Source organism: Struthio camelus, chromosome 6 (genome assembly GCF_040807025.1).
Source record: "Struthio camelus isolate bStrCam1 chromosome 6, bStrCam1.hap1, whole genome shotgun sequence".
NCBI lineage: Eukaryota > Metazoa > Chordata > Aves > Struthioniformes > Struthionidae > Struthio > Struthio camelus.
The window spans coordinates 22,578,234-22,600,195 of record NC_090947.1 but is presented as its reverse complement, the minus strand read 5'-3'; the positions used below and the strand labels follow the sequence as shown (position 1 = coordinate 22,600,195).

General features: G+C 37.2%; 2 protein-coding genes across 16 annotated transcripts in view; one reads left to right on the top strand and one right to left on the bottom strand.

Annotated features, from left to right (window-relative positions):
- The first annotated feature begins 206 nt into the window (after positions 1-206).
- PDK1 (pyruvate dehydrogenase kinase 1) lies at positions 207-15,249 on the top strand. 2 transcript variants are annotated; one of them, XM_068948586.1, is made up of 12 exons: positions 223-432; positions 1,348-1,430; positions 3,987-4,128; positions 5,604-5,675; positions 6,237-6,421; positions 6,720-6,809; positions 7,112-7,189; positions 9,040-9,116; positions 9,820-9,918; positions 10,851-10,961; positions 12,210-12,323; positions 12,444-15,249. In XM_068948586.1, exons 3-12 carry the CDS (start codon positions 4,019-4,021, stop codon positions 12,582-12,584), a joined length of 1,077 nt encoding a protein of 358 aa, XP_068804687.1. In that variant the 5' UTR covers positions 223-432; positions 1,348-1,430; positions 3,987-4,018; the 3' UTR covers positions 12,585-15,249. The 2 variants fall into 2 exon arrangements, with proteins under 2 accessions (XP_068804686.1, XP_068804687.1); XM_068948585.1 differs by lacking the exon at positions 1,348-1,430 and having other exon boundaries at positions 207-432.
- A 1,801-nt stretch (positions 15,250-17,050) lies between these two features.
- The window catches only part of LOC104148527 (neurabin-2), a 135,212-nt gene continuing 130,300 nt past the window's right edge, over positions 17,051-21,962 (bottom strand). For all 14 annotated transcript variants that reach the window (XM_009681743.2, XM_009681744.2, XM_068948563.1 and 11 more), the window contains 2 exons: positions 18,863-19,051; positions 17,051-17,434 (listed from right to left, as the gene is read on the bottom strand). In XM_009681743.2, coding sequence (XP_009680038.2) covers positions 17,267-17,434; positions 18,863-19,051 — 357 coding nt within the window. In that variant the 3' untranslated portion in view covers positions 17,051-17,266. The remainder of the gene's footprint in view (positions 17,435-18,862; positions 19,052-21,962) is intronic.

Below are 21,962 nucleotides of genomic sequence, written 5' to 3'. Positions count from 1 at the left end.
AACCGCCGCCCTTGGCTGAGGCAGGGCCTCGGCGGGCGGGCGGGCAGCCAGCCAGCGCCGCCTGCTCCCGGCGGAGAGCCGGCGGGCTCGGTGCCCCCCTTCCCTCAGCGCCGGAGCCGCCCTCTCCTCCGCCCCGCCGCTGCTGCGTGGGGCCGGGCCGGGCTGGGCCGGGCGGAGACGCCCCCGCCTTCGGGCACCTCCTCCCGGGGCCGCGCGGCGGAGGAGGCCGCGGCCTGGGAAGGGGCCGCGGGAGCTGGCGCGGCGGGAAATGGCGGCGGGGCCGGGCTGAGGGAGCGCGGAGCCCCGCCATGAGGCTGCTGCGCGCCCTGCTGCGCGGCGGCGGCGCCGCCCCGGGCAGCATCCCGCAGCAGGTGGATTTCTACTCGCGCTTCTCGCCCTCGCCGCTCTCCATGAAGCAGTTCCTGGACTTCGGTGAGCGCCGCGGGGCTGGCGGGGCAGCCGCTTCCCTCTCCGCGGGCGGGAGGCGACGCGTCGCTCCTGCGCGCCAGCGCCGGGCCGGCCGCGGCGCTTTTCCCTTTGGGTAGTTTAAAAAAAACAAAAAACCAAAAAACCCACCCAACCGCCCAAACAAAGGCGGCGGCGCGGGGTGCCCGCGTCCCTGCTCCGCCCGCTCGTCGCTCGTGCTGGGCTGCAGCTTGTGGGGCGTCTCGCAGGAGTGACCCCGCCGGGGCCGGGGCCGGGGCCGCTGCGGGGAGGAGCGGGGCCTCGCCGCCGGCCTGCGCGGGGACCGGCCGTGCCCAGGGAGCGCTGGTGGCGGAGGGAGAACGGGGCTCCAGAGCATGAGTGCCCCCCTGCTGTTGTCTGTTATTTTTGATATGCCCTTTTTTGACATAAACAGCTTCTGCTCCTTCCCCAGAGACAGGAACTGAGGCAGGGTTGAAACTGAGCTGGAAACGCGAGTTTTTGGTATCAAGAAAGTCTGATCTGCTGCAAAAACTGCAGCGTTGGGCAAAGGGTGGGGACAAGGGGAATTACAAGAACTGGCACTGTTAATACAGTGACTCAGAAAAGTAGGATTTGTTAAGACTTTTGAAAGCTAGCAGTATGCAAGCTTTTTAATGTATGCCAAGTACAAGAAATGTTTAACCTCAGTTGGAGCTGGAGTTGAAGCAATAATGACTTCTCAAGCACAATCACTTGGTTTTGCCCTACAAAAACCCTTTACCCGGGTGTTGCTTGTCTGAGAAGTTGTGTGAGAGAAGGAGAAGAAAGCAAATACCAAGAACCATCCTGAATGACTGGGAATCTGCCCTTGAAAATAAGTAAATTGGCAACAAAACACTCTTGTTTTATGCTCCTAACTAAAACCACTCATAATGCTCCCAGGTTTGACTGACTACTTGAAATCAAAAGAGATCACAGGAACTGTCCTGTTCTGCTTCAAAGCAAATACCACACATAAAGGTCTTGTAAGTAAAACTGAGAAACCTTAAAGTCTGGGTTATATATAGTATGGAGCCGTACTATAATGGATTCTGTTTCTGTAAGCAAGGCACTTTCATAAGTTATATATCAACATATAACTAGTTAATAGTTAAATAACTAGTTAACTAGTTAGTACTCTTCTTAGACTAGGTTTGAAGTAAAAACATAACAGAGAACTAGTCCTAGAGTCCCAGACTTTGTAAATAAGGTAAGTAGGGAGATTTATGAAGAAAAGTTTCTGTATCCATCCATTCAGTGTTTCATACATTGCAACAAAACATACCACTGTTGTGGTGGGACTCTTGTAGAACTCTAGTGGTTTAAATAACTTTGTTGCTACTGTTTTCAACAAAGAATCAGGCAATTCAAAGTTAAAATAGTTGCCACCTGTATTGTTTTACTGCTAAAATACCAATAAAACAATGCTTACTTTATAATCAATATTTATTTTCAAGGCACAATATTTCCTCTTGAAGTTAGGCTACTGTTTTGCTATTAGTACCTGAACACAATGTAAAGGTAATCTTGAAAGCTAATTTTGATTTTTTTTTTTGTTTTTGCTTAAGCATTTAACCAAAAAGGGGAAGAGAATTAATAACAAAGATTAAAAAAAAAGTAGAGTACACCATTGAGACAGTAATGATCTATAAGAAATTCTGTAGCCGTTATCATCTGATGGTTGTCTGCATTTGGGATTTTCTTGGTTCTGTTTGCTAAAGCAAGAGCAGTCAGAGAAAATCATAAAAACCACTTTAAGGCCAACTTAAAAATATCTGCTTCTAGTTCCCCCACTTGTCAATATGGTAAATAAAGTATTCTCTAGGCAAATTTAGGTCTCGAGCTAACGTGTCAGTCATATCTGGGGATATACGCTCACAGTATTTTCTGTAGGAACCTTATCCTTTCTTTGCATAGGTAGATCATAATCGTGCAGGGAAACAAATTCATTTTCTCATTCACTGAACTCTTCTCCCCAAGCTGCCTTCCGTATTTGGCATAACAATTGCGAAGCCTCCAAATACAGAACTAATGTGTGGGATGTCATTTGCTGAGTGTTCTCTTTACATTTTAGTCTCTTCAATTGGACTTGTTAAGAAATTTCATCTGAGAATAGGGAAAGGCTGGTAATAGTCACATGCCTAACTGCAAGCTGGCTAGGGAAAAGAATGAGGTATTTTGGGGCAGAGGTCATATTTAGAAAATGTATTACACTGGCAGGAGAAATGGGGGAGGAATTCCTCATAAGCTGTTAACTTTCTTATTAAATTAACTAACGTTCTGAGTGTAGCTTACGATGTAGCTGAGTCTGGATGCGTTAAGTTAAACTATTCCATTTCAATTTGATGAAGGTTGTTGCGACTGAAAACACTCCCAGCTTCCTCTTTCTTTCCCTGTCCCTTCCTTTCATCCTCTTCCCCACTGCTCCCCTTGTCAAATGGAGAGAACTGAGCAGAGACGCCAAAGAATAATTTCTGGAAGCTAACTGTTGTGAATCACTGAAACTGAGATGTGTACTTTACTGTAGCAGATGAACAGTTTAGGAAGGTCAGATGGTGTTTACATGACACTTCTGAAGTTTAGAAATCAGTCTGGCTGAGAAGAAAGTACACCATTTCTTACCCGCTTTTGTCCCCTACCCCTGTTTCTGGCCTAGTGAAACAAGCAATGTAGTAGTAAATTTAGGCCATATATAATCGACACCCACACAGATAGCACCTGTCCTTATTAAAGGGTAGGTCAGTTTAAAGGTGCAATAATTTAGCTTTTAAAAGTTGCTTATTTTAAAAGAAATGAATAAACTTCTGAAAAGCAAATATGTGGGAGAGCTGCTATGATAATGACTAAGCACAGTCATTATCCTTTCATTCCTCTCTCAGCATTCATTTGAATTCATTCATTTGTCTTCTGTTCCTGTAAGAAAATGAGTTTTTACTACAACAAAGCTATCTGGAAATGAGATAAATCTTACAGAATTTGATAAGAAATGTGATTTATTTTCTGAAAGTGTAAAGTATTCCAATATGAGTTGTGGCAATTTAGTAAGATCAGTGATCAAGTGGGGTATATGGGATAATGATACTTTAAACCGTGCTTACTGCAAATTCACTTCCCTGTGGTGGTCCCATTTGCTTCTCTTTAACATGCTCGGTACCACATACTGTTTGATCAGTGGTAGTTAGAATCGATATTTGTTGCAAATAACATGAACGCTTTACATGGATAGAAACCATATTTAAAATTGAATGATATGGGTCTGCGTTATTGCACTAGTTATTTTTCATATATAGTGAGGAGCATATAAACTCTTCATATAGGGAGGATTCTCTTTATCATTACAGGGCTGGTAGAATTCAGTATGATTTTACATTTTGAAATACAAGAGGGCTGCTGCCACGAAAAAAAATTTTGGCCGACCAAGCTGGCCCAGTCAGCTTCAAAACTAAACCACAAGCTCCTTGCACAAGAAAGTAAAAGTTTGCATAGTTCTATCCCACAAATGTTGACTTTATTCTGATGTTTTCAATCTATTTTGGTTTTAGGATCTGAAAATGCTTGTGAAAAGACTTCATTTATGTTTCTGCGACAAGAGTTGCCTGTAAGACTGGCAAACATAATGAAGGAAATAAGTCTTCTTCCAGACAACCTTCTAAGAACACCTTCAGTTCAACTGGTACAGAGCTGGTAAGAACATCATCATTTCATACCTTTTAAAGGTTGGAGGAAAAACACACTCCTATAGAAAGAACGTTTCATGTGCTCGTTACATGAACATTACTATTTAGACTAAGTAAATATCCCAATGTGACATAAATAAGAAACTGAACTTGCAGATACTGGAAAAACTTCTTGGAGCGATTAGAGAACCCACAAGGGAATCAAATATCAATAATCAACTAAGCATTGCAGATTGTCACGCATGAGAATTCGTTAACAACAAAAATTCGGCACAGCAATGTTTAATAGGGGCTTATCTAAAATGAAGGAGGTGTCTAAAGAAACCAACAGAAGCAGCTAAATGTACAAAATGTTTTGCAAAGCAGAATAGAAACCACTTAAAAGACAGGTTGTTGCAGATTCAGACTAAAGGTATAGAATATATGAAGAAAGAGTAATAGGACCCCCCCCCCCAAAAGCCAGATCTTTAAAACAGCAGAAGCTCTTTATTGCAACAGGAGGCTATTAGAATTAAGAATAAAAATAAAATTTACTTTCAAATAAGGAATTTAGAAGTAGGCATAAACTTTTCTAGGATAAATGCAAAATAAAGAGATTGCTTGGCAATTGCTGAAAGTATATAGATATTTGGAAGGGCTTTTAAAGTAAGAGAACAAAGTCTACCAGTGAAAAATTGGGACTGATTAGATGAATATAAAAAGAGATCTCAGTGAAGATGAAGGTTCTCAATGAACCATGAAAGCTAAAATTCTCATGATACTAAATGACGGTGATAAAATGGGAAATGAGTTCCACTTGGACAAATGCAAAGTAAAGCATAGAGAGGAATCTCCCACCCACCCAGTATGATTACTTGCTTACAATCAGAAAAGAAATTTTGGTGCTACTGTGGATATTTTTCTGAGTACGTCAGTTGATGGGCAAGAAGGCAAATAGATTGTCAAGAACTACATAGGAAAAGCGGGGGCGGGGAGAATATAACGGTACCACTGTGTTAGTCCATTATTCCTCTGAATTGAATGCAGATTTAGTCACCCCATCTTGAACAGAAAGGAGCAAGAGGGATAATCAGAGGGTTGGAACAATTTCTACATGAGAGGAAATCAGAATTCTTCAGCTCTGAAAACACGTAGCTAAGGAAAGAGGTGGTAGAAATACTTAAATCATGAACAAGCTGAGGAAATTTTTTAATATGTAAATAAAACAACTACTTGGGCGATTGTCCACTAGATTTAAAGCACAAGTAATATCTTTTATATGTTCTAATTAAATTCTGGAATTAATCGCTCTGGAAATTTTGGAAGACAACAGTATGAATGGATTCAAAAGGATCTGGCAAAATTCATAAGGAATACGTCTATTAGATATATCGAATACAACGCTCTAGATGCAACTAGCCTTAGAAGACTATTAATTGCTAATTGAAGGGAGTTGGGGGGCATATTAGAATTGGACTTTCTTATGCTTCTTTTAAATTAAAGGTATGTTCAAAGTCTTCAGGAGATCCTTGACTTCAAGGACAAAAGTTCAGAAGATTCAGGAGCTGTTCATAGGTAAGGATTTGCTGTCATGTTTATTGTTGTTATTAATGTTATATAAAAGGACTGGCAGGAAAAGAAGTGGCTCAAGAAAAATTTCAATTGTCTTAAATCTCTACAGTCAAAGTAACATCACCCCCTGCCTCTGTAAGGAAAGTGCATTAGAATGTGAAACGTAGCACTTCCTTTTATGCCAAATTGTTCTGGTCTCAGGGCTTTTTTTTTTTTTTTTCCCCAACACTGAAAATGCTGAAAGTACATTAAGCTTGACCGCATTTTTACCAACTCCTTACTTCTAATGTTGCAACTGATGTATGGAACTTTACCACTGTAGAGTATGCTGGGGCATCATTGGCTGATATTAGCTGCCATTTGACAGGCATGGCATGATTTGTATGAAAATGATTGGCACAATTTCTCTTTTTTCTTGTGGAACCATTATTGATTGTTCAATGTAAGTGGCTTGAAATGATTTATATGCTATCAAGACTGACCTGCCTTCTTACAGCGGTAGGCAGATCTGTGATGTTTCTGTACTCACTTTAAGGTGAAAACCTAACAGTGCATTAATTTTAGTTTTACAGATACTGTGATAAAAATCCGGAATCGACACAACGACGTAATTCCTACTATGGCTCAAGGAGTAATAGAGTACAAGGAAAGCTTCGGCATTGATCCAGTGACCTCTCAGAATGTGCAGTACTTTTTAGACCGTTTTTACATGAGTCGCATTTCAATTCGAATGCTCCTTAATCAACACTGTAAGTGCTGTTGTTGAAAGGAGAGGAAATAATACGTGTACCGTGTCAGTATATTTGCCTTCATTTTTAAGTGCTTAATATGAGCTGCAGAGGTTCATATGAATACGCTTCATTTGCCTTGCTATTTATAAACTTCTGTAATACAATTCTTAAAATATTTATTAATAGTTGCTATTTTAAATATGCTAAAGATTGTAGTCATAGAATGTTAATAAATTTCTATTCAGCAATACCAAAGACTCAAACTAAAAATTATAAAATTTTATTAGGTGTTAAACATTATTTTCTTTGTTGGCAGCTCTGCTATTTGGTGGGAAAATTAATCCAGCTCATCCAAAACACATTGGAAGCATCGATCCTAACTGCAATGTTGTTGAAGTTATCAGAGGTAAATTCAGCAGATAAGAACAATAACTCTGTAAAGTTGTATGGATGTCTATATTGAGAGCTAGTACATTCATATAGTGTTTAGTTCTTTCTTACCTGGAGCAGAAGTTTCATTTCAAATGTAAAACAGTTTTGTCAGTTTTCCCATTAAGCCCAGGTTTTGTAAGAAAATACAAAAACTCCCTGACAACGTAGAGCGTTTTCAATTTGTAATTTTATTTTCGGCAAACTGTAAAAAAAAAAAAAAAAAAAAAAAAAGAAAGGGAGGAGTGAGGAATTAAACTTTCTGTGTTTTTATCATAGATGGCTATGAAAGTGCTAAGAGACTTTGTGATTTATATTACATGAGCTCTCCAGAGTTCATCCTTGAAGAGTTGAACGGTAAGTGAACATGGGATGGGGCGCTCTCTTGAATGTAAAAACTTCTTCTGCAGTACCTGATACTAAAATATTCTCCTTCCATTTCTCATATATTTAAGGTGTTCTCTATGTTTACTGTCCTAAATATGAATAGGACATTTTTTTTGATCTGGCAGAAGGCTTCCCCTATTTCTCCTTTTCTTTTTCAAAATTGGGATGTTCGAACGAGTAGCGAAGTTTTTGATTGTACAGGTATTGATATAACAGATTTTAACCGTTTCCTCCCTTCCCCACCCTACACTCTTCATTGTAACCATGACTCTTACATCTCACACTCTCTGTGTTCTCCTGTGACACTTTGAAATTTATACTAAACATTCTATTCCAATTTCTCTTTCTTATTTAGCTATCAAGTACTTGTAGTTGCAATTAGATATAGTACACTCAAGTCTCTGTAAAAAATTATTTGCACCCATTGGCTGCGATTTTTGAAAAAACTGTTTACAGCTGTGCTGCCATGAACTCAGATCAGCTATCATCCTGCTGAATGCTAAAGAGCCTCTCTAACACTGCTTACTGGAGTGCTTTTCAAGTTATTAAAAGCCAAGTCCAGACAGTGCTATAAAAACAAGCAATCAAAATTGACTCTACAGGTAATTGCAAGAGTCGAAACACACCCACAGTAACTTAGCCTGCAAAGCTAAAGGCAATGAAACTGTGGCCTTACCTACACGTGCCAGTTTTTTTACTTCGTACTTTACAAAATATATCATTCTTTTTCTAGGTTAAAGATTTTTTTTCTCTCTCCATCTTTGAGCATGATTACTAAAATCATTTGTAGGGAACTATCAGTCATGCTAGCTAATTCTCTGTACCAAAGAGTCATTTAATGTTGCATGCACTCCAGAGCCAGAACACATAGGTTAGTTTATAAAAAGGGAGTGGCCTTTTGCTCAGTGAATTGTGAAGGTGAGTTAAACCTGAGTCAGGCCAAGTGCACGCTCCTTGTTGCAGTTGTGAACGGAGGCCCTTAAATTAAACGCTAGGCATGTGGTTGGGGATCTGATAAAAAGATTAATAATTTGTTGAACTGAAAGGACTTTCATGGCCAGTAGAACGTTCAGAGCCGCTTTTCCTTGATTTTGGTGTAAGGAATGTGTTCCCATGATATTGTTTCTAGAAATTACTCTAAAAAAGAAGATTTGAAAATTGTATCAGTTTATAGACAGAATTGTCTATATAATCATTAAGGTGTCTTGTTATATCGACTAATTTCTAAAGTAATCCAAGAGTAGTCTGTGCTGTTGTTACTGTTCGGTGCATTAGAGTATCATAGGATAATTCAGGTTGGAAGGGACTTCTGGAGGTTTCTAGCCTGACCAGGTTGCTCAGGACTTTATCCGGTTTAATTTTAAAAAGCCTCCAAGGGCAGAGACTGCATAATGTCTCTGGGCAACCTGCTCCAATGCTCAACTGTCCTCATGGTGAAAAAGTTTTTCTTTATATCCAGTCTGAACATCTCTTATTTCATCTTACACTCATTGTCTCCTGTCCTTCCACCATCTGAAGAGCCTGGCTCCACAGCCTGGCTTAACAACCTCCCTGTAGGTATTGGAAGGCTGCTGTTATATGCTCCAATCAATGTTATCACAGTTGGTTTAAAGATTAATTGCTGAAGAAGCAAGCACACTTAAAAATCTTGAGTATGAATTTTGATTAATACACAACATTTTAAAAGATTTCTGTTCAAATTTTCCTTCTTTTTGTAAATTCTTTCAACAACTAATACAAATGTATATTTTGAATTACTGCTGGAATGAATAAAGGGTATCTAGTTTGCCATTTAATTATTTAGGCCTTCTTTTCTCCAGCTAAATCACCAGGACAGCCCATGCAAGTGGTATATGTACCATCACATCTCTATCACATGGTTTTTGAGCTTTTCAAGGTCTGTGCAATTACCGTTACACAATTTTATAAACATATTTGTTTAGTGAGATAGTATTTGTTTGACTTTTTGAAACAATTCTAGATAGTAACATGCTTTTTGCAAGTGCAAGCCTCTAGCTATCTGACTGCAGGAAGATAACTAAATATCGCATAGAAAATGAATAGCTTTGAAAGATGCGTCTTTTACTTACTGAATACATCTGACAACTTCAGCAGTAGGCAGCTTTGTCAAAATCTTCAAATATATAAAGGCACTAGTTAATAAAGCAAGGGAGAATAAGATAGACAATTTTTGGCCACCTTTAAATCTGATATAACATGAGAGAGGGGTGGTATACAGCAATTTCCTCAAGCAATTTCTTCAGTCCTCCCACTTTTCTTCGTCTTTGTGTCATACTGCATATACAATGCATTATAAAGAATTATCCAAATAAAACTCTAGTAAAATATTTAGCTGTTTATTCTAAAATATTTATATAGTTCAAGTCATTGTATTTACCTTCTAATAAATAACACAAATACGGATACTGAACAAACTGGAAATATGAAGCCGACTATTCTAAAACTAGAGGCTTTTGTCCTGATTCTGAAATAAGCTGATAGAAATAATTAATTTATTTTTCTAAATTGATGTCTTAAGATAATTAACAGCATGGCAACAATAGGATTTAAATTCTTGTACTTCAATTTGAAAAATCCAGAATGCAATGAGAGCTACCATGGAACACAATGCTGACCGATGCATTTATCCTCCAATTCACGTACATGTCACGTTGGGAAATGAGGATTTAACTGTGAAGGTACTGCTTTTTTGATTACTTAGAAAGTTACTTTGAGTAGGGTTTTTTTTTTTTTTTCCTTGCCACAGGCAGCATATTATTAACTGTAATTAGTGATTCTAATTCCGACCGTAGCGTGCATCTGATTGTGTAGCATGTAAGGATCAGTAGGAAATGCATGAAACGATTTCATAGTCATAGTGAAGGGACCATAATGGAATTCTGTGCTTTTGTCATTGTCATTTTGTGCCTAGCTTTTAGGTTACTATGACTGAAAATGAAGTAGCAGCTTTCTGCAATTGTAATGCCAACATTTTGCAAGTAAAAAATGACACATATGCGTTGTGAAACAAAATTATTAAAAAAAAAAATGAGCGTTGCATATTCCATATAGATCATATCTGCCTGAAAGATGGTTTCCAGAGAAATTTCTTTCTTTTGTATGACATCCATGTTGAATTTCAAAGACCAGCTGCAAGTAAATGTCTCGCTCATAGGTCTAACTAAAGTCTAGTAAAACAACTCTTAGCAATGGGTTTTATCACATTGTATTTAACTGGCACTATTCCTGAGGAATGAAGTTGAAAATATGCAGAACTTTGCGTTTGCTGAAATCAGTAGGTTTAGATGCAGGCTTCAAACAAAATTAGTTACAAATAAAGTAAACGTAATGCAAAATTTAAGAATTGTCTTTCTTCCAAGGGATTATGAATGCTTCATATGGTAGTATTTTATTTAAATGATTTGGGTGAGGGATGGAAGGGGAGGATTTATCACCCTCTGGTCATTGCTGTAGCTGAGAGATCAGAATTTAAGAAAGCCCATGATTTTAATAAGGACAACTTTATATTATGTTTTATTTGAACTTTCTCTGGATCGTTTTTTGAGAGCAGCTTTTTTTTTTTAAAAACATATTCAGGGACATAAATGGTACATGTTCCTTCTTGTTCAAGATGAGTGATCGTGGCGGAGGTGTTCCTATGAGGAAAATCGACAGACTGTTCAACTATATGTATTCAACAGCACCACGTCCCCGTGTTGAGACATCACGAGCTACACCATTGGTATGTAAATCTTTTGTACTTTATCATATTGGATATGATTAGTAGTCACAAAAGAAAAGCATATAGCCAAAGCTCCTGCACTCATAATTTTACAGGTACAATGAGTATGACCATTTGGATGTTACAGCTTAATTCAAATACTGTTCTGAAAATAACTGCAAAATTGCATAAAACCCTAAAATGCTGCTGCTGATTTAAAATTTAATTCGATGTTCTTGTCTTTCTGTCAAATGTAAAGATCAGCTATGTCAAGCATGTATTGCAGTAAGCATAGGACTCTAAACTCCTGCTGTGGCCCCTGAAAGAAATGAAAAATAAATATAGCTATAGTTCTGGATCAAGTCTGTATTTTATTTATTTCAGTGTATGGTACAGTCAATTGTACCATTCTCAAAAAGAACAAAGGTGCACAGATGTGATGGGGCACATGAAGAATCTACTTCTGTCTCACGTGAACTTAGGGAACTTAGTTAACTAAGTGAACTTAGTTAGACCTTACTAAATTTTATAGAGGCACAAGAAATATAGTCTTAGTCTCTCAGTTAGAACCTCTTAACAGGTCGTCTTGAATTTGTGATTACATAGTATCGTTCACATCAGGATTTTTTTTTTTAATGCTGTTTTCTCTATCTATTTGACTATGCAACTCACTAAACACTAGATCTTTAAATGAAAGTATAGTGTATGGTCTGCCAGAGATACTACTCAAATTTAGTAGATGATAAAAGAAATTATGCTTAACAATTAAAGGCTATGTCTGGCTGCTGCAGACAAGGCCTGCTGGAATTTCAGTATAAACTGCAAATTCATAAAAGTTGCTTCCTGAACCTTTTCATAAGGATTGATGACAAAATGCATCTAAATCTTCTATGTTCTTAAGATTAGCAGCTCCATTCAGCATAAGGCAGTTGTTGGTATACCTTTCTCTGCAAGTGTCAGCTCTTCTTGGAAAAGCCACCATAATACAAGAAATGTTATCTAGTAGCCCCTTTAACAAGGGAGTTGATCAATTTTCTCCTTGTAATCATAATCATCCATATTTTCTTCCATTTCTGGGTAAACATAAGGGGACATTATGCCTAACATTTGAACTCCTTGCATTACCATCAAGCATCATGTATATAGTTCGTCTCGTTACCTTTTAAGTAAGTCAAAAAAGAAAAAAAAAACCACTGTTTCAGATTGGTGCAATTAATTAATAGAAATACACTTTCTTTTTTCTTGCTCGCTCTCCTTCTCCTGGATCAGGCTGGATTTGGTTATGGCTTGCCCATATCACGTCTGTATGCACAGTACTTCCAAGGAGATCTGAAACTGTATTCCTTAGAAGGGTATGGTACAGATGCAGTTATTTACATAAAGGTATGACTTAATATTTTACCATTTTAAAATCATAGTAAACTCTAACTGCTAATGAATATCTGTTCTATTAGTACAGCTTTGATTAAAAAATTAGTCAGCTAATGTCTTCTCCTTTTACAGGCCTTATCAACAGAATCAGTTGAAAGACTTCCTGTGTATAACAAAGCAGCTTGGAAACATTATAAGGCAAACCACGAAGCAGATGATTGGTGCGTGCCAAGCAGCGAACCCAAGGACATGACCACTTTTCGCAGTATATAATTTTTTTCCTTAGGAGTTCGTAAGTAGTAGACATATGTCTGTAAAGGGAATTTTTAAAAAAAACCTGGGTTAGACCAAGCAACTAACCCATATTTGATGTGTGAAAATCATTTTAAGTGGAGTAATAGGAAGCTTAGTTCAAATTACTGTTTTCTGCCAGTACGCAGAGGACAGTGCATACTTTCAATTTTTCAGTAAAGAAGGCACGCTTAATTTATTTGTTCCACCTTCTATTTACAACTACTTTCAGTAGGTAAATCTAGGGAGCAGTAATTTCAGGTTTTATAGGGACCAATGCAACCTACTTTGTATCTGGTGAAAAGAAGGTAATTCATACCATTACAAAATTCTTTTAATAGAAGAATTATTGAAAGTTTACCAGAGGAAATTTGTCATTATAAGCGCCTACCAGATTAATGAAAACCCTATGTAAGAAATATTAAGCTCAGTGCTGTATCATTTGCAGCTGTATGGCACTTTTTAATTCCTTGATTCTTAAGCATACTGACATCTAATTTTCTGAAGTTAGAAATTTTACCTAACACTTTATACTTCAGAGATTTTTTGCAGCTGTAGAAATAACCAATTTTGGGTCTGTAGAGGTTTAAAAAAAAAGAAAAAAAAAAGATAAAAAGCAGTTTTAGCTGCTGCCACTGGTATAATTTATCTCAGGTATGTGGTATTAGTCATAGTTCTTTATAGTACTTGGTTGTAATGTGAATATTTAATACATGTGAAAAACTTATCTTGCCATGATCATTGTGAACTAGCACACAGTGTTGGCTTGTGTACAGTAAATAAATAATGTCTTACAGTGTTTGCTTATATTTCTGCAGGTAATACCAAAACACAGTATCAATGTACTAGCACCAGCAAGATTTCAGATGCTGGGGAATGTCAGGTTACAGCTGTCAATGAAAGCTGTTTTTAATAAACAGATTTTTTTTTTTTTTTAAATTTGCCCTTACTAGGGCATCTCTGTTACTTTGACAGTAGACACTAGCTTCTCAGGAGTATTTAAAAAAAAATGTGGAATTAACAATTTTTTAAAATACTTTTGTATTTGTGATGTGCTTCTGACCTTGTTTATGTAATAATTTGAAGTTAGATTATAACATAAACAAGATAAGCGGGCTGTGTCTATCAGTCAGAGGTATAGTGTCAAAACAACAAATTGGGGAGGAGACTGAGTATTACATTTCAGATACACCATCCTTCTCTGATGAAGGATGCAACTTCCCTTGATGCCTACTGTGCCAATTTTGTTCAAATCATACACATCTGTGTTGCACCCTTGATTCCTATCATTCCTGAACATTTTCCTATCATTCCTGAACATTTTGGCAATGATGCAGTTAAAGATGTTTAAACGCTCAGCCTTTTCCCAAGATAATACATCACAACAACTTCTGTGATTCAGTATTAGCAGACATGCATGATGCCTCTCAAAGACTAAACCTAAAGTTTGCTAGCTTACAAGAGCAGCTTAGAGAAGATAGTGACAGAGCTACTACCACAAGTGAAGGGAATAGCTGGTACGTTACACCTTAAATCATGCTATTCTAGTTGTAGCTGAGCCAGATTAAAGGTTGTGAACAACTCATGCCTACTGCCTTCCTAACCCAGTTCTGCAAAACAATAAAATAGTTTTATACCCTGTTCAAGCTAGCCTGGATCACTTTAATAGGAATGAATTGCAGAATGACTACATTTGCAGGTACACTGACACTCTGAGGGAGGATTAATCCAGCTTAATGGTAACCTGAACAACACATTTCACTGTGTCACTCAAGCTTGTGTGCACTTAGCAAGGTCCCTCATTTACTTACTTTACAAAGATGTTAGGTGGTGGCTGTATGATATACCTACCTTTCAATCTGCATGGCTACAAGGGCGAGGACTCTATAGCTGTTGTCTTCTTCAAATTGCATTTGCTGTAAAATGTGGCATTTGCGAAAGCTGGAGGAAACATTTGCAGCTATTCCTTTGCAAAACAAGAGCTGAACGTTATAGCAAGGTTTTTTTTTTTTTTTTTTTTTTTTTTAAACCCTCAATTCTGAAGGTGAACTTTATTCCCACTCTTCTGCTAGGTTTTAAATGTTAAACTATTCAAATAACTTCTTAACTGATTTTAGGAATATCTGAGAAGTATAAGAAATGTTTCTGAAGAAAAGCTACAAAAACGTTTCCTAGAAAGTCTGTTGAAATATTTTATTGAAAAAAAAAACCTTTTCATGCTGTCTCAGCTAGCTACAGATTGAATTCTGATTATCAGAGTAACTGGCCATGTACTCATACTTCATTTTTCCCCCCTCCTCCAATGATTGTGGGGAAAACAGCGTAGTAAATTTTGGTTTACAATGTTTAATCCTACTCCTAGGTTTAATCTATTTCTTTTGATTTACATAGATTACAGCCTTTGGTTCAGAAGGGTTTTTTTTTTTTTTTTTTTTTTTTTTTACATTTTCCTTACTGCAGTGAAGTCATTGTTTAAAGTGAATTATTGTAGAGAAGTAGTGTAATACCCAGCTAGCAAAATGCTGAGATTCATAGTTTTGAATGAAAATGACCTCAGTCTTGCACTGTGAAATGAATCTTGATTTATGTTAACTTAATTTTTTTTTGAAACTCACTACATTTATTCAATAAAATTAATTTTTAAAATAAGACTTTCAGTTGAGTGATTCTTTGTGGCTTGATGCTAAGCTTGTTCTGTGGAGTCAGCTTTCTAATTTAACATCTGACAGATGTTAAATGCTGTGGTCTGTGGTAGTCAGTGCTCTTATGCCCATGTACCAAGTGGGCTTATCATCGCTGCTACAGCCCCATTCAACTGCAAGAGCCCTGCACACAAGCAAGCCTTTGAAGGCATTATTTCTACTAGCTTGTTTCCTGAAAAACAAACTCTCCACAAGGTGCAACATCAAGCTCAGCTGGCTTAAAAGAGTAAGGTAACACATGTTGTACCAATATTCCCAGTTCTAGCTGAAAGCACTTCACTGAAAAATAAACTCTTGGCTGAATTAGCAATGGTGCAATTTTAGGCAAACGACTAAAGATCTGGCCAGTCCATATTTTTCCTAATTCTCTTCTGTCAATAGGACAGCTATTCCCCTCTGGCTCATAGTCTGTAAGCTTTGGGTACAAACTCAAAGCTACTGGAAACAAAGTAAATAACAGTTAAATCTTGACAAAATAACTGTTTCTTAATGCACAGAACTGAAAATGACTTTTAACCACAAGTTCTTTTACCATCAAGATTTTTAACCTTTATTTTGGAAATGCATGGTGTTCAGGAGCATTTCCACACAGTCCTTTTCCTGAAATTCAGAAAAGATAGTATTTATACAAAAAAATTTGTGAAACACCAGTTGGGAAGTTCATTCATTTAATTAAAATGAAAAACAGTCCATAGATTTAAAGGAGAACTTGGTCCACATAAATTAATTATTTAAGCTTCTAGTGTTCTAGTCTACTCTATGATGGAATTTATACTTAATGTTTCTGAAATAATCTAATTAAAGAAGTGCTGTTGCAGTATCTCTAGAAGACAGTATGTAAAAATACAAACACCAATTCATGTTCTAAACCATTCTGGGACTCAAATCCTCCTTTAAAGAGAAATAATCTGTAGTCTACAGTCAAACACTTAAATACAATGCAGATACCCAGTGCTTCAGTGATATTTTTTCCTACAATTTTTCCCCTCAGTATTTTAAGTTTGAAAAACAGCATAGTTTAAAATTAGCAAATATATAAATTTGGTCCGCAAACATCTTGTAGCGAGTAGAAAAGAGAAATACATGTATTGCAAATTGATCTTATTCGTAGCATAAATCTATGTATTAAACTATAAAACTATGTATTATTTAGGAAAAATAGGTTAAAAAAGATCTTATTTATATGTCTGAGCCTTGTCCCAACACCAAACAGGGAAGTGTACAGAAAATTTCATGTTATGATTAGTGCAAGTAGTTTGTAAAAACTACTTAATATTTCTGGTTATTTTCCCAGTAAATTGCAACACATGGAATTCAAAAACAATGCGTTACTACAGTGGATTTAGAATAAAAAAAATGGACCATCACTGAGAAATACAAGAGTTTAAAGAAAATACTTCATAAATTTGAAATACATGCTTTCTTTTTAAATTAATTTGACATTACTGTTTTCTTAAACTTAATTTTTACTATACAACTTTAGTGGCAACAGATAAACAGACTGTCACAGGCTGAATTTGTTGGCAGGATTTTTCTATTGTCCCTCTATCAGATTCAACTCTATATCAAGTGCTAGTTGACTAATATTGGAATGACTTTTAATACAATAGTCTACTCTCCACAAACATTTATCACGTTCAATGAAAAGGGCATATGGGGTTTTTTAATCAGTCTTAGAAGCTCAAATAGTACTTAAGGCAGAAAGTTAAATTATTGTCTATTAGTACAGGTAGAGTCAACTAGGAATAAAAATACTGAAAACATTTATTTCATTTTAATGGGTTGTAATGGGGAGGGACTATTATTAAAAAGTGAAAAAAAACCCAAAAAACAAAAAAATACCCCAAAACCCTACCATGTTAGACTGTTGCACTTTCCCTCCTCCCTCAATTGTACAGTTATATACAAATCTGCTGAACTTCAAGATGAAGCAAGCCTGTGCTAAGATAAAATGGCATCATTTTAGCAGCTTGATTCAAGAGTTGCTACCACTCTGCCACTCTTGCGAACTTCTCGCTCCTTCTTTTGAACTTTTTCCTTTTGTTTTTCCAGTTTTTCTTGTGTTTTTTTAATATCCTTAATTTTTTTCTTTATTGTTGATCGGTCATTTTGACTGGAAACTCCTAAAGCCTTTAGGGGAAAAAAGAAAGGGATCTTGTTACTAATTTTTTTTTAAACAGCAAAGCATATTGCTTAAGCATCAGCAGTTTCTTTTTTACAGCAGCAATTTATATTCACTTGACTACTGTTTAACTTCTGTTAACTATATTTTTTTGTAAGCTAGGAATGCTACTGAAACTCTGATCTATCAGGTGTGGCTTTTAACTGCTTAAGAAAAATCCAATCCATGAAAGCCGATTCCAGAAAACTCATATTTCTTTTCAAGTTGCATAGCAAATAAAAGCTAAAGTAACCGTGAATGGAAAAATCTCCAATAACCACCCATAAAAGCTTAATATTGTTAAAACAAACAAAAACCTCAACCAAATATTTACTTAGAAGAAAAAAAACGACTGGTCATTTTTTTTCTGCTTTCTGCTACACTTGAGAAAATGACACCACTTCAAAAAAAACAAAAACACAACAAACCACACAACAGTAGTTCAAAATCTTCTCTGCCACGTAACTCATTAATGTATGTTAACAGAGAGTCAATGAAGCTTCTCGATAACAAGAACTAAGTACTGTAAATAACCAGATTTCAGAGATATTTCTTGCTTTGATGATTTCTTGCTTTTGCACTATTAAAATAGTGACTATTAATATTTACTTTCTTTTACAAGATGAATCTTTTTTTTTTTTTTTTTTTTTTTTTTTTTAAATCAACACTTGGTATGCTACTCCTTAGCCCGGCACTGCTAATCTTTAGCCCATCTCCCATGCAAGGGCTCCTGTTTCTTTTGTCTACTTTTTTGCATAGTGTACTGTCTGTCTGTATTTTGGGCCAACTGGACCTATGTTTATTTTAAAAAAAATCAAGTATTCAATGAGTAGTCAGTGCACTTTGACTTTTGATCAGCAGATGGCAGTATCTGATTTCACATTACAGACAGAGCTACAATACAGAACTCCTAGTGGCATTAGCTGTAAATTAAGTTTTAAGCATCAAGATCCCAACTTTCTCAAATATAGACAATCATTGGACAAACTTCTGTCAAGTATGTTCTCTGTGTCCAAGGACACATTTATTTATCAACATACAGGAAATTTAGCGTACATATCTACTGTACACTATTGTACTGGATCTTGTTTTCACGATCTTATGCTGAGATGGACTGTAAATGCATCAAGCCCCTTGTGGAAATTATGTTTTTTTGACTTCCTCAGGCTGCCAAAGATAAAATATTTTATATTTTCCTATTGAAAAAGTGTCTTGTCTTTAATTTTCTATCAATTATTAAATTCGCATCGATCTGTATATTTCAAGTGTTTCAAAATCAGAATTCTATTCCTAAGAATTCATGAAGACAAGAAACTAGAATGACTTTATAGTTAAAAAAGTGGAAGCAAGCAGTGAAATTTTTACAGTTACAAATGTATACTGGGATAGCCACATACCTTTAACTTATCACTGTCAAGCTGCATCAACTGCTGTCCATCTACGTTCATAGCTGTGAACTCTGTAATATACTGCTCCATGTTCATTCCCATTAACCAGTGGCATACTTGCTGGGTTGTCCATTCCGAAATAGGTCTACTGTGCCATTGATTTTGTTTTCCTGTTGTTGCAAATTCATCATCTAATGCCTATCAATTGAGAAGAGTCACCGTAAGCAATAAAAAATGATAACCGTTTTACTTGACTATATGTTGAATTTAGGTTGCCAGTTGAGTCCGGGTAAATGCATTTTTAAACATGTTCTAGCATTTCTATAGTGCAAAGCTCCAAAATTGCTTATGTTTGAGATCACATCTTATAGTGAGTTTGCCTAGGGGTTTGTTATAAACAAGTGGACACCACAACATTCAACACAAATTAAGGTAGAGACACAGAACATGCTTTTCTCTAAAAAAGTCGATCTTCATGAAACCCACTCTCACAAAACAGCAGACGTTTGGCTTAAAACTGGCTTACCGTACCCCAAAAAATGAACACGTTTCCTCAGTCAGTCAGTCAAGGTAGCTCAATTCTAATATTAGATGCTATCTCACACAGCACCAAGAAGAATCAAGTAGCACTTCAGCTGTATTGCATGATATTTTTAAGTGAAGGAAAATTGGAATTAAAAACAGTTCAGGACTCAGTAAATCTGATAAAAGTTCAACTATATCTTTGCTAGATTTGCTATCTTTCTAAAAGGAGAGGACTTAATTCTTTCAAATAATCCCATCACATCAGCGTTTTAAAGGGTCTACTCAGTAGAAGTCCATTTGAAAAGCATCAGAGCTAGTAGCCTTCCACTAAAAATACATTTCCCAGTTCACAGAGCTTTTGAAGCTCCTTGCTTCAATTTCAGTTGGCCTCCAAGGGGAAAAAGGTACTGCTGTTAGTCCTGAAGCACTTTATTACTTTGTCAAAAAAGAAAAACTACAAAAAACACAGCTCAACGTCTGTAAAGAGGAAGTTCTAATATGAGAGCTGAATCAGAGCAACATCAGAGTTACTTGAACCTTTATTAACCATCTAAAATGATCCCTCACTAGCTCATGGTGTAGTACAGGCTGCATTAGACTTATATTCCCAAAAGCTCTCTAGGCAGCTTCCACTATAGATATTTGCAAAACAGAAACCAAAAGTAAACTACTAAAACTAAAACCAAAGTATACTACTAAACCAAAAGTATACTACTACTTCCAGTGAGCTTAACACTTTCATGTTTCCTCTTTACGAACAGTATGTGTCAATGTACTGATGGATTTGAGAAGTAACCTTGCAAGTTTCAAGTGAACAACTAAAGCTCCAAAATCTGAGGATCTCACAAAATCCAAGTCCCTTGCCAGAAAATGTGCAAGAATTGATTGAGCACACCTCAGTAATTCCAGTAATTACAAGTGAAAGATTTTGAGACTTAGGCTGGTTAAATATGATGTGATTATACAATAAACTGGATCCGAGAGCGCAAAATGGAACAGCAAAGCTTCATAATGTTTGAGTTGAAATGAATATTAATCTTAAATTTCAAACATGTCAGAAGACTCCACAATTAGAATCCCTTTCGCATTTCCTAGTTCATGAAACACAGGACAATGGTTATGTTATGAGTTTGTGTAGATAAATACAACAGATTTGTATAGCAGACAGTTTGTGCTGAGGTCTTGAAATTCATACTATATGCATTTTCAAAGAATTTTACTTCAGAATAGCTCTAGTCTGGTCCCACAGATTCAATGCCCATTAGCAGCTTAAACATATCAGGTACATTTTCAAGAGTGCGCCTTCTGGTTTGATTTCCAGGATAAACCAACGTAAGGTTAAAGTAGGGACAATTAGGAGATTCTGCTTCTGGAGTGAATCCCTAATCCAGTTAAAATGCCAACATAGACATAACAAGTGTGAACATACCCACCTTCCTGATGTACAAAAGAATAGCAATTTTCACAAAGTCACATCAAAGGGGTTTCACAGAATCATACTGAATCACAGAACGGTTGAGGCTGGAAGGGACCTCTGGAGAACATCTAGTCCAAGTCCCCTGCTCAAGCAGGGTCACCTAGAACAGCCTGCCCAGGACCCTGTCCAGATGGCTTTTGTACATCCCCAAGGAAGGAGACTCCACACCCTCTCTGGACAACCTGTTCCAGTGCTCAGTCACCGTCACAGTAAGAAAGTTTTTCCTCACGTTCAGACAGGACTGCCTGCGCTTCGGTTTGTGCCCGTTGCCTCTCGTCCTGTCACTGGGCACCACTGAAAAGAGTCTGGCTCCATCTTCCTGACATCCTCCCTTTAGATACTTAGATGCATTGGTAAGATCCCTGCCTCAGTCTCCTCCAGGCTGAACACTCCCAGCTCTCTCAGCCTTTCCTCATAGGAGAGATGTCCCAGTCCCCAAATCATCTCAGTGGCCCTTCACTGGACTTGCCCCAGTAGCTCCATCTCTCTCTTGTACTGGGAGAGCCCAGCACTGCACACAGCGCTCCAGACGTGGCCTCACCAGGGCTGAGTAAAGGGGAAGGAGTACTTCCCTCCACCTCTGGCAGGCCCTCTAAACCTACCGGTTCAGGCTTTGCCTGAAGTGATCTCTATAGCATTTGTATCAAGACAAGTGAGGCACAGCAAGTTTCCTATCCAAGCAGAGATGCTTGGCACAGAGAAAGAAGATTCATTGTATAAATTACTAATAAATGTTGAAAACACCTGTTGGCTTTAAAAAACAGCACTGTTCTTGTCTGCTTGAGTCTTGTACTCCTTGACCTGTTGCTGTAACACCAAAGTACGTATCAGCAGGACAAAAGCTCAATTTACGGCAAAAAAAAAAAAAAAAAGTCATTCAAAACTATTATAACTGATGTTCATCAGGATTAAAACTAGTTGCAGAAACATTCTGAATCTAGAAGAATCTTAAAATAAATCTATGAACTGTTATAATCACAGTCATCTTTACAGATAATTGCAAAAAAGTATGGACATGGTTGAGGCCATCAACTACTGTAATTCAAATGCTCATTAATCAGTTTTGCCACTGATCTACGCTGAATACCATCAACACTAAGCCAACAG

Coding starts and splice junctions, on each gene's coding strand:
- PDK1 (XM_068948585.1), top strand. CDS start 309: ATGAGGCTGCTGCGCGCCCTGCTGCGCGGCGGCGGCGCCGCCCCGGGC. Junction 433..3,986: donor GAAGCAGTTCCTGGACTTCG/GTGAGCGCCGCG, acceptor TTTTGGTTTTAG/GATCTGAAAATGCTTGTGAA. Junction 7,190..9,039: donor CATCCTTGAAGAGTTGAACG/GTAAGTGAACAT, acceptor TCTTTTCTCCAG/CTAAATCACCAGGACAGCCC.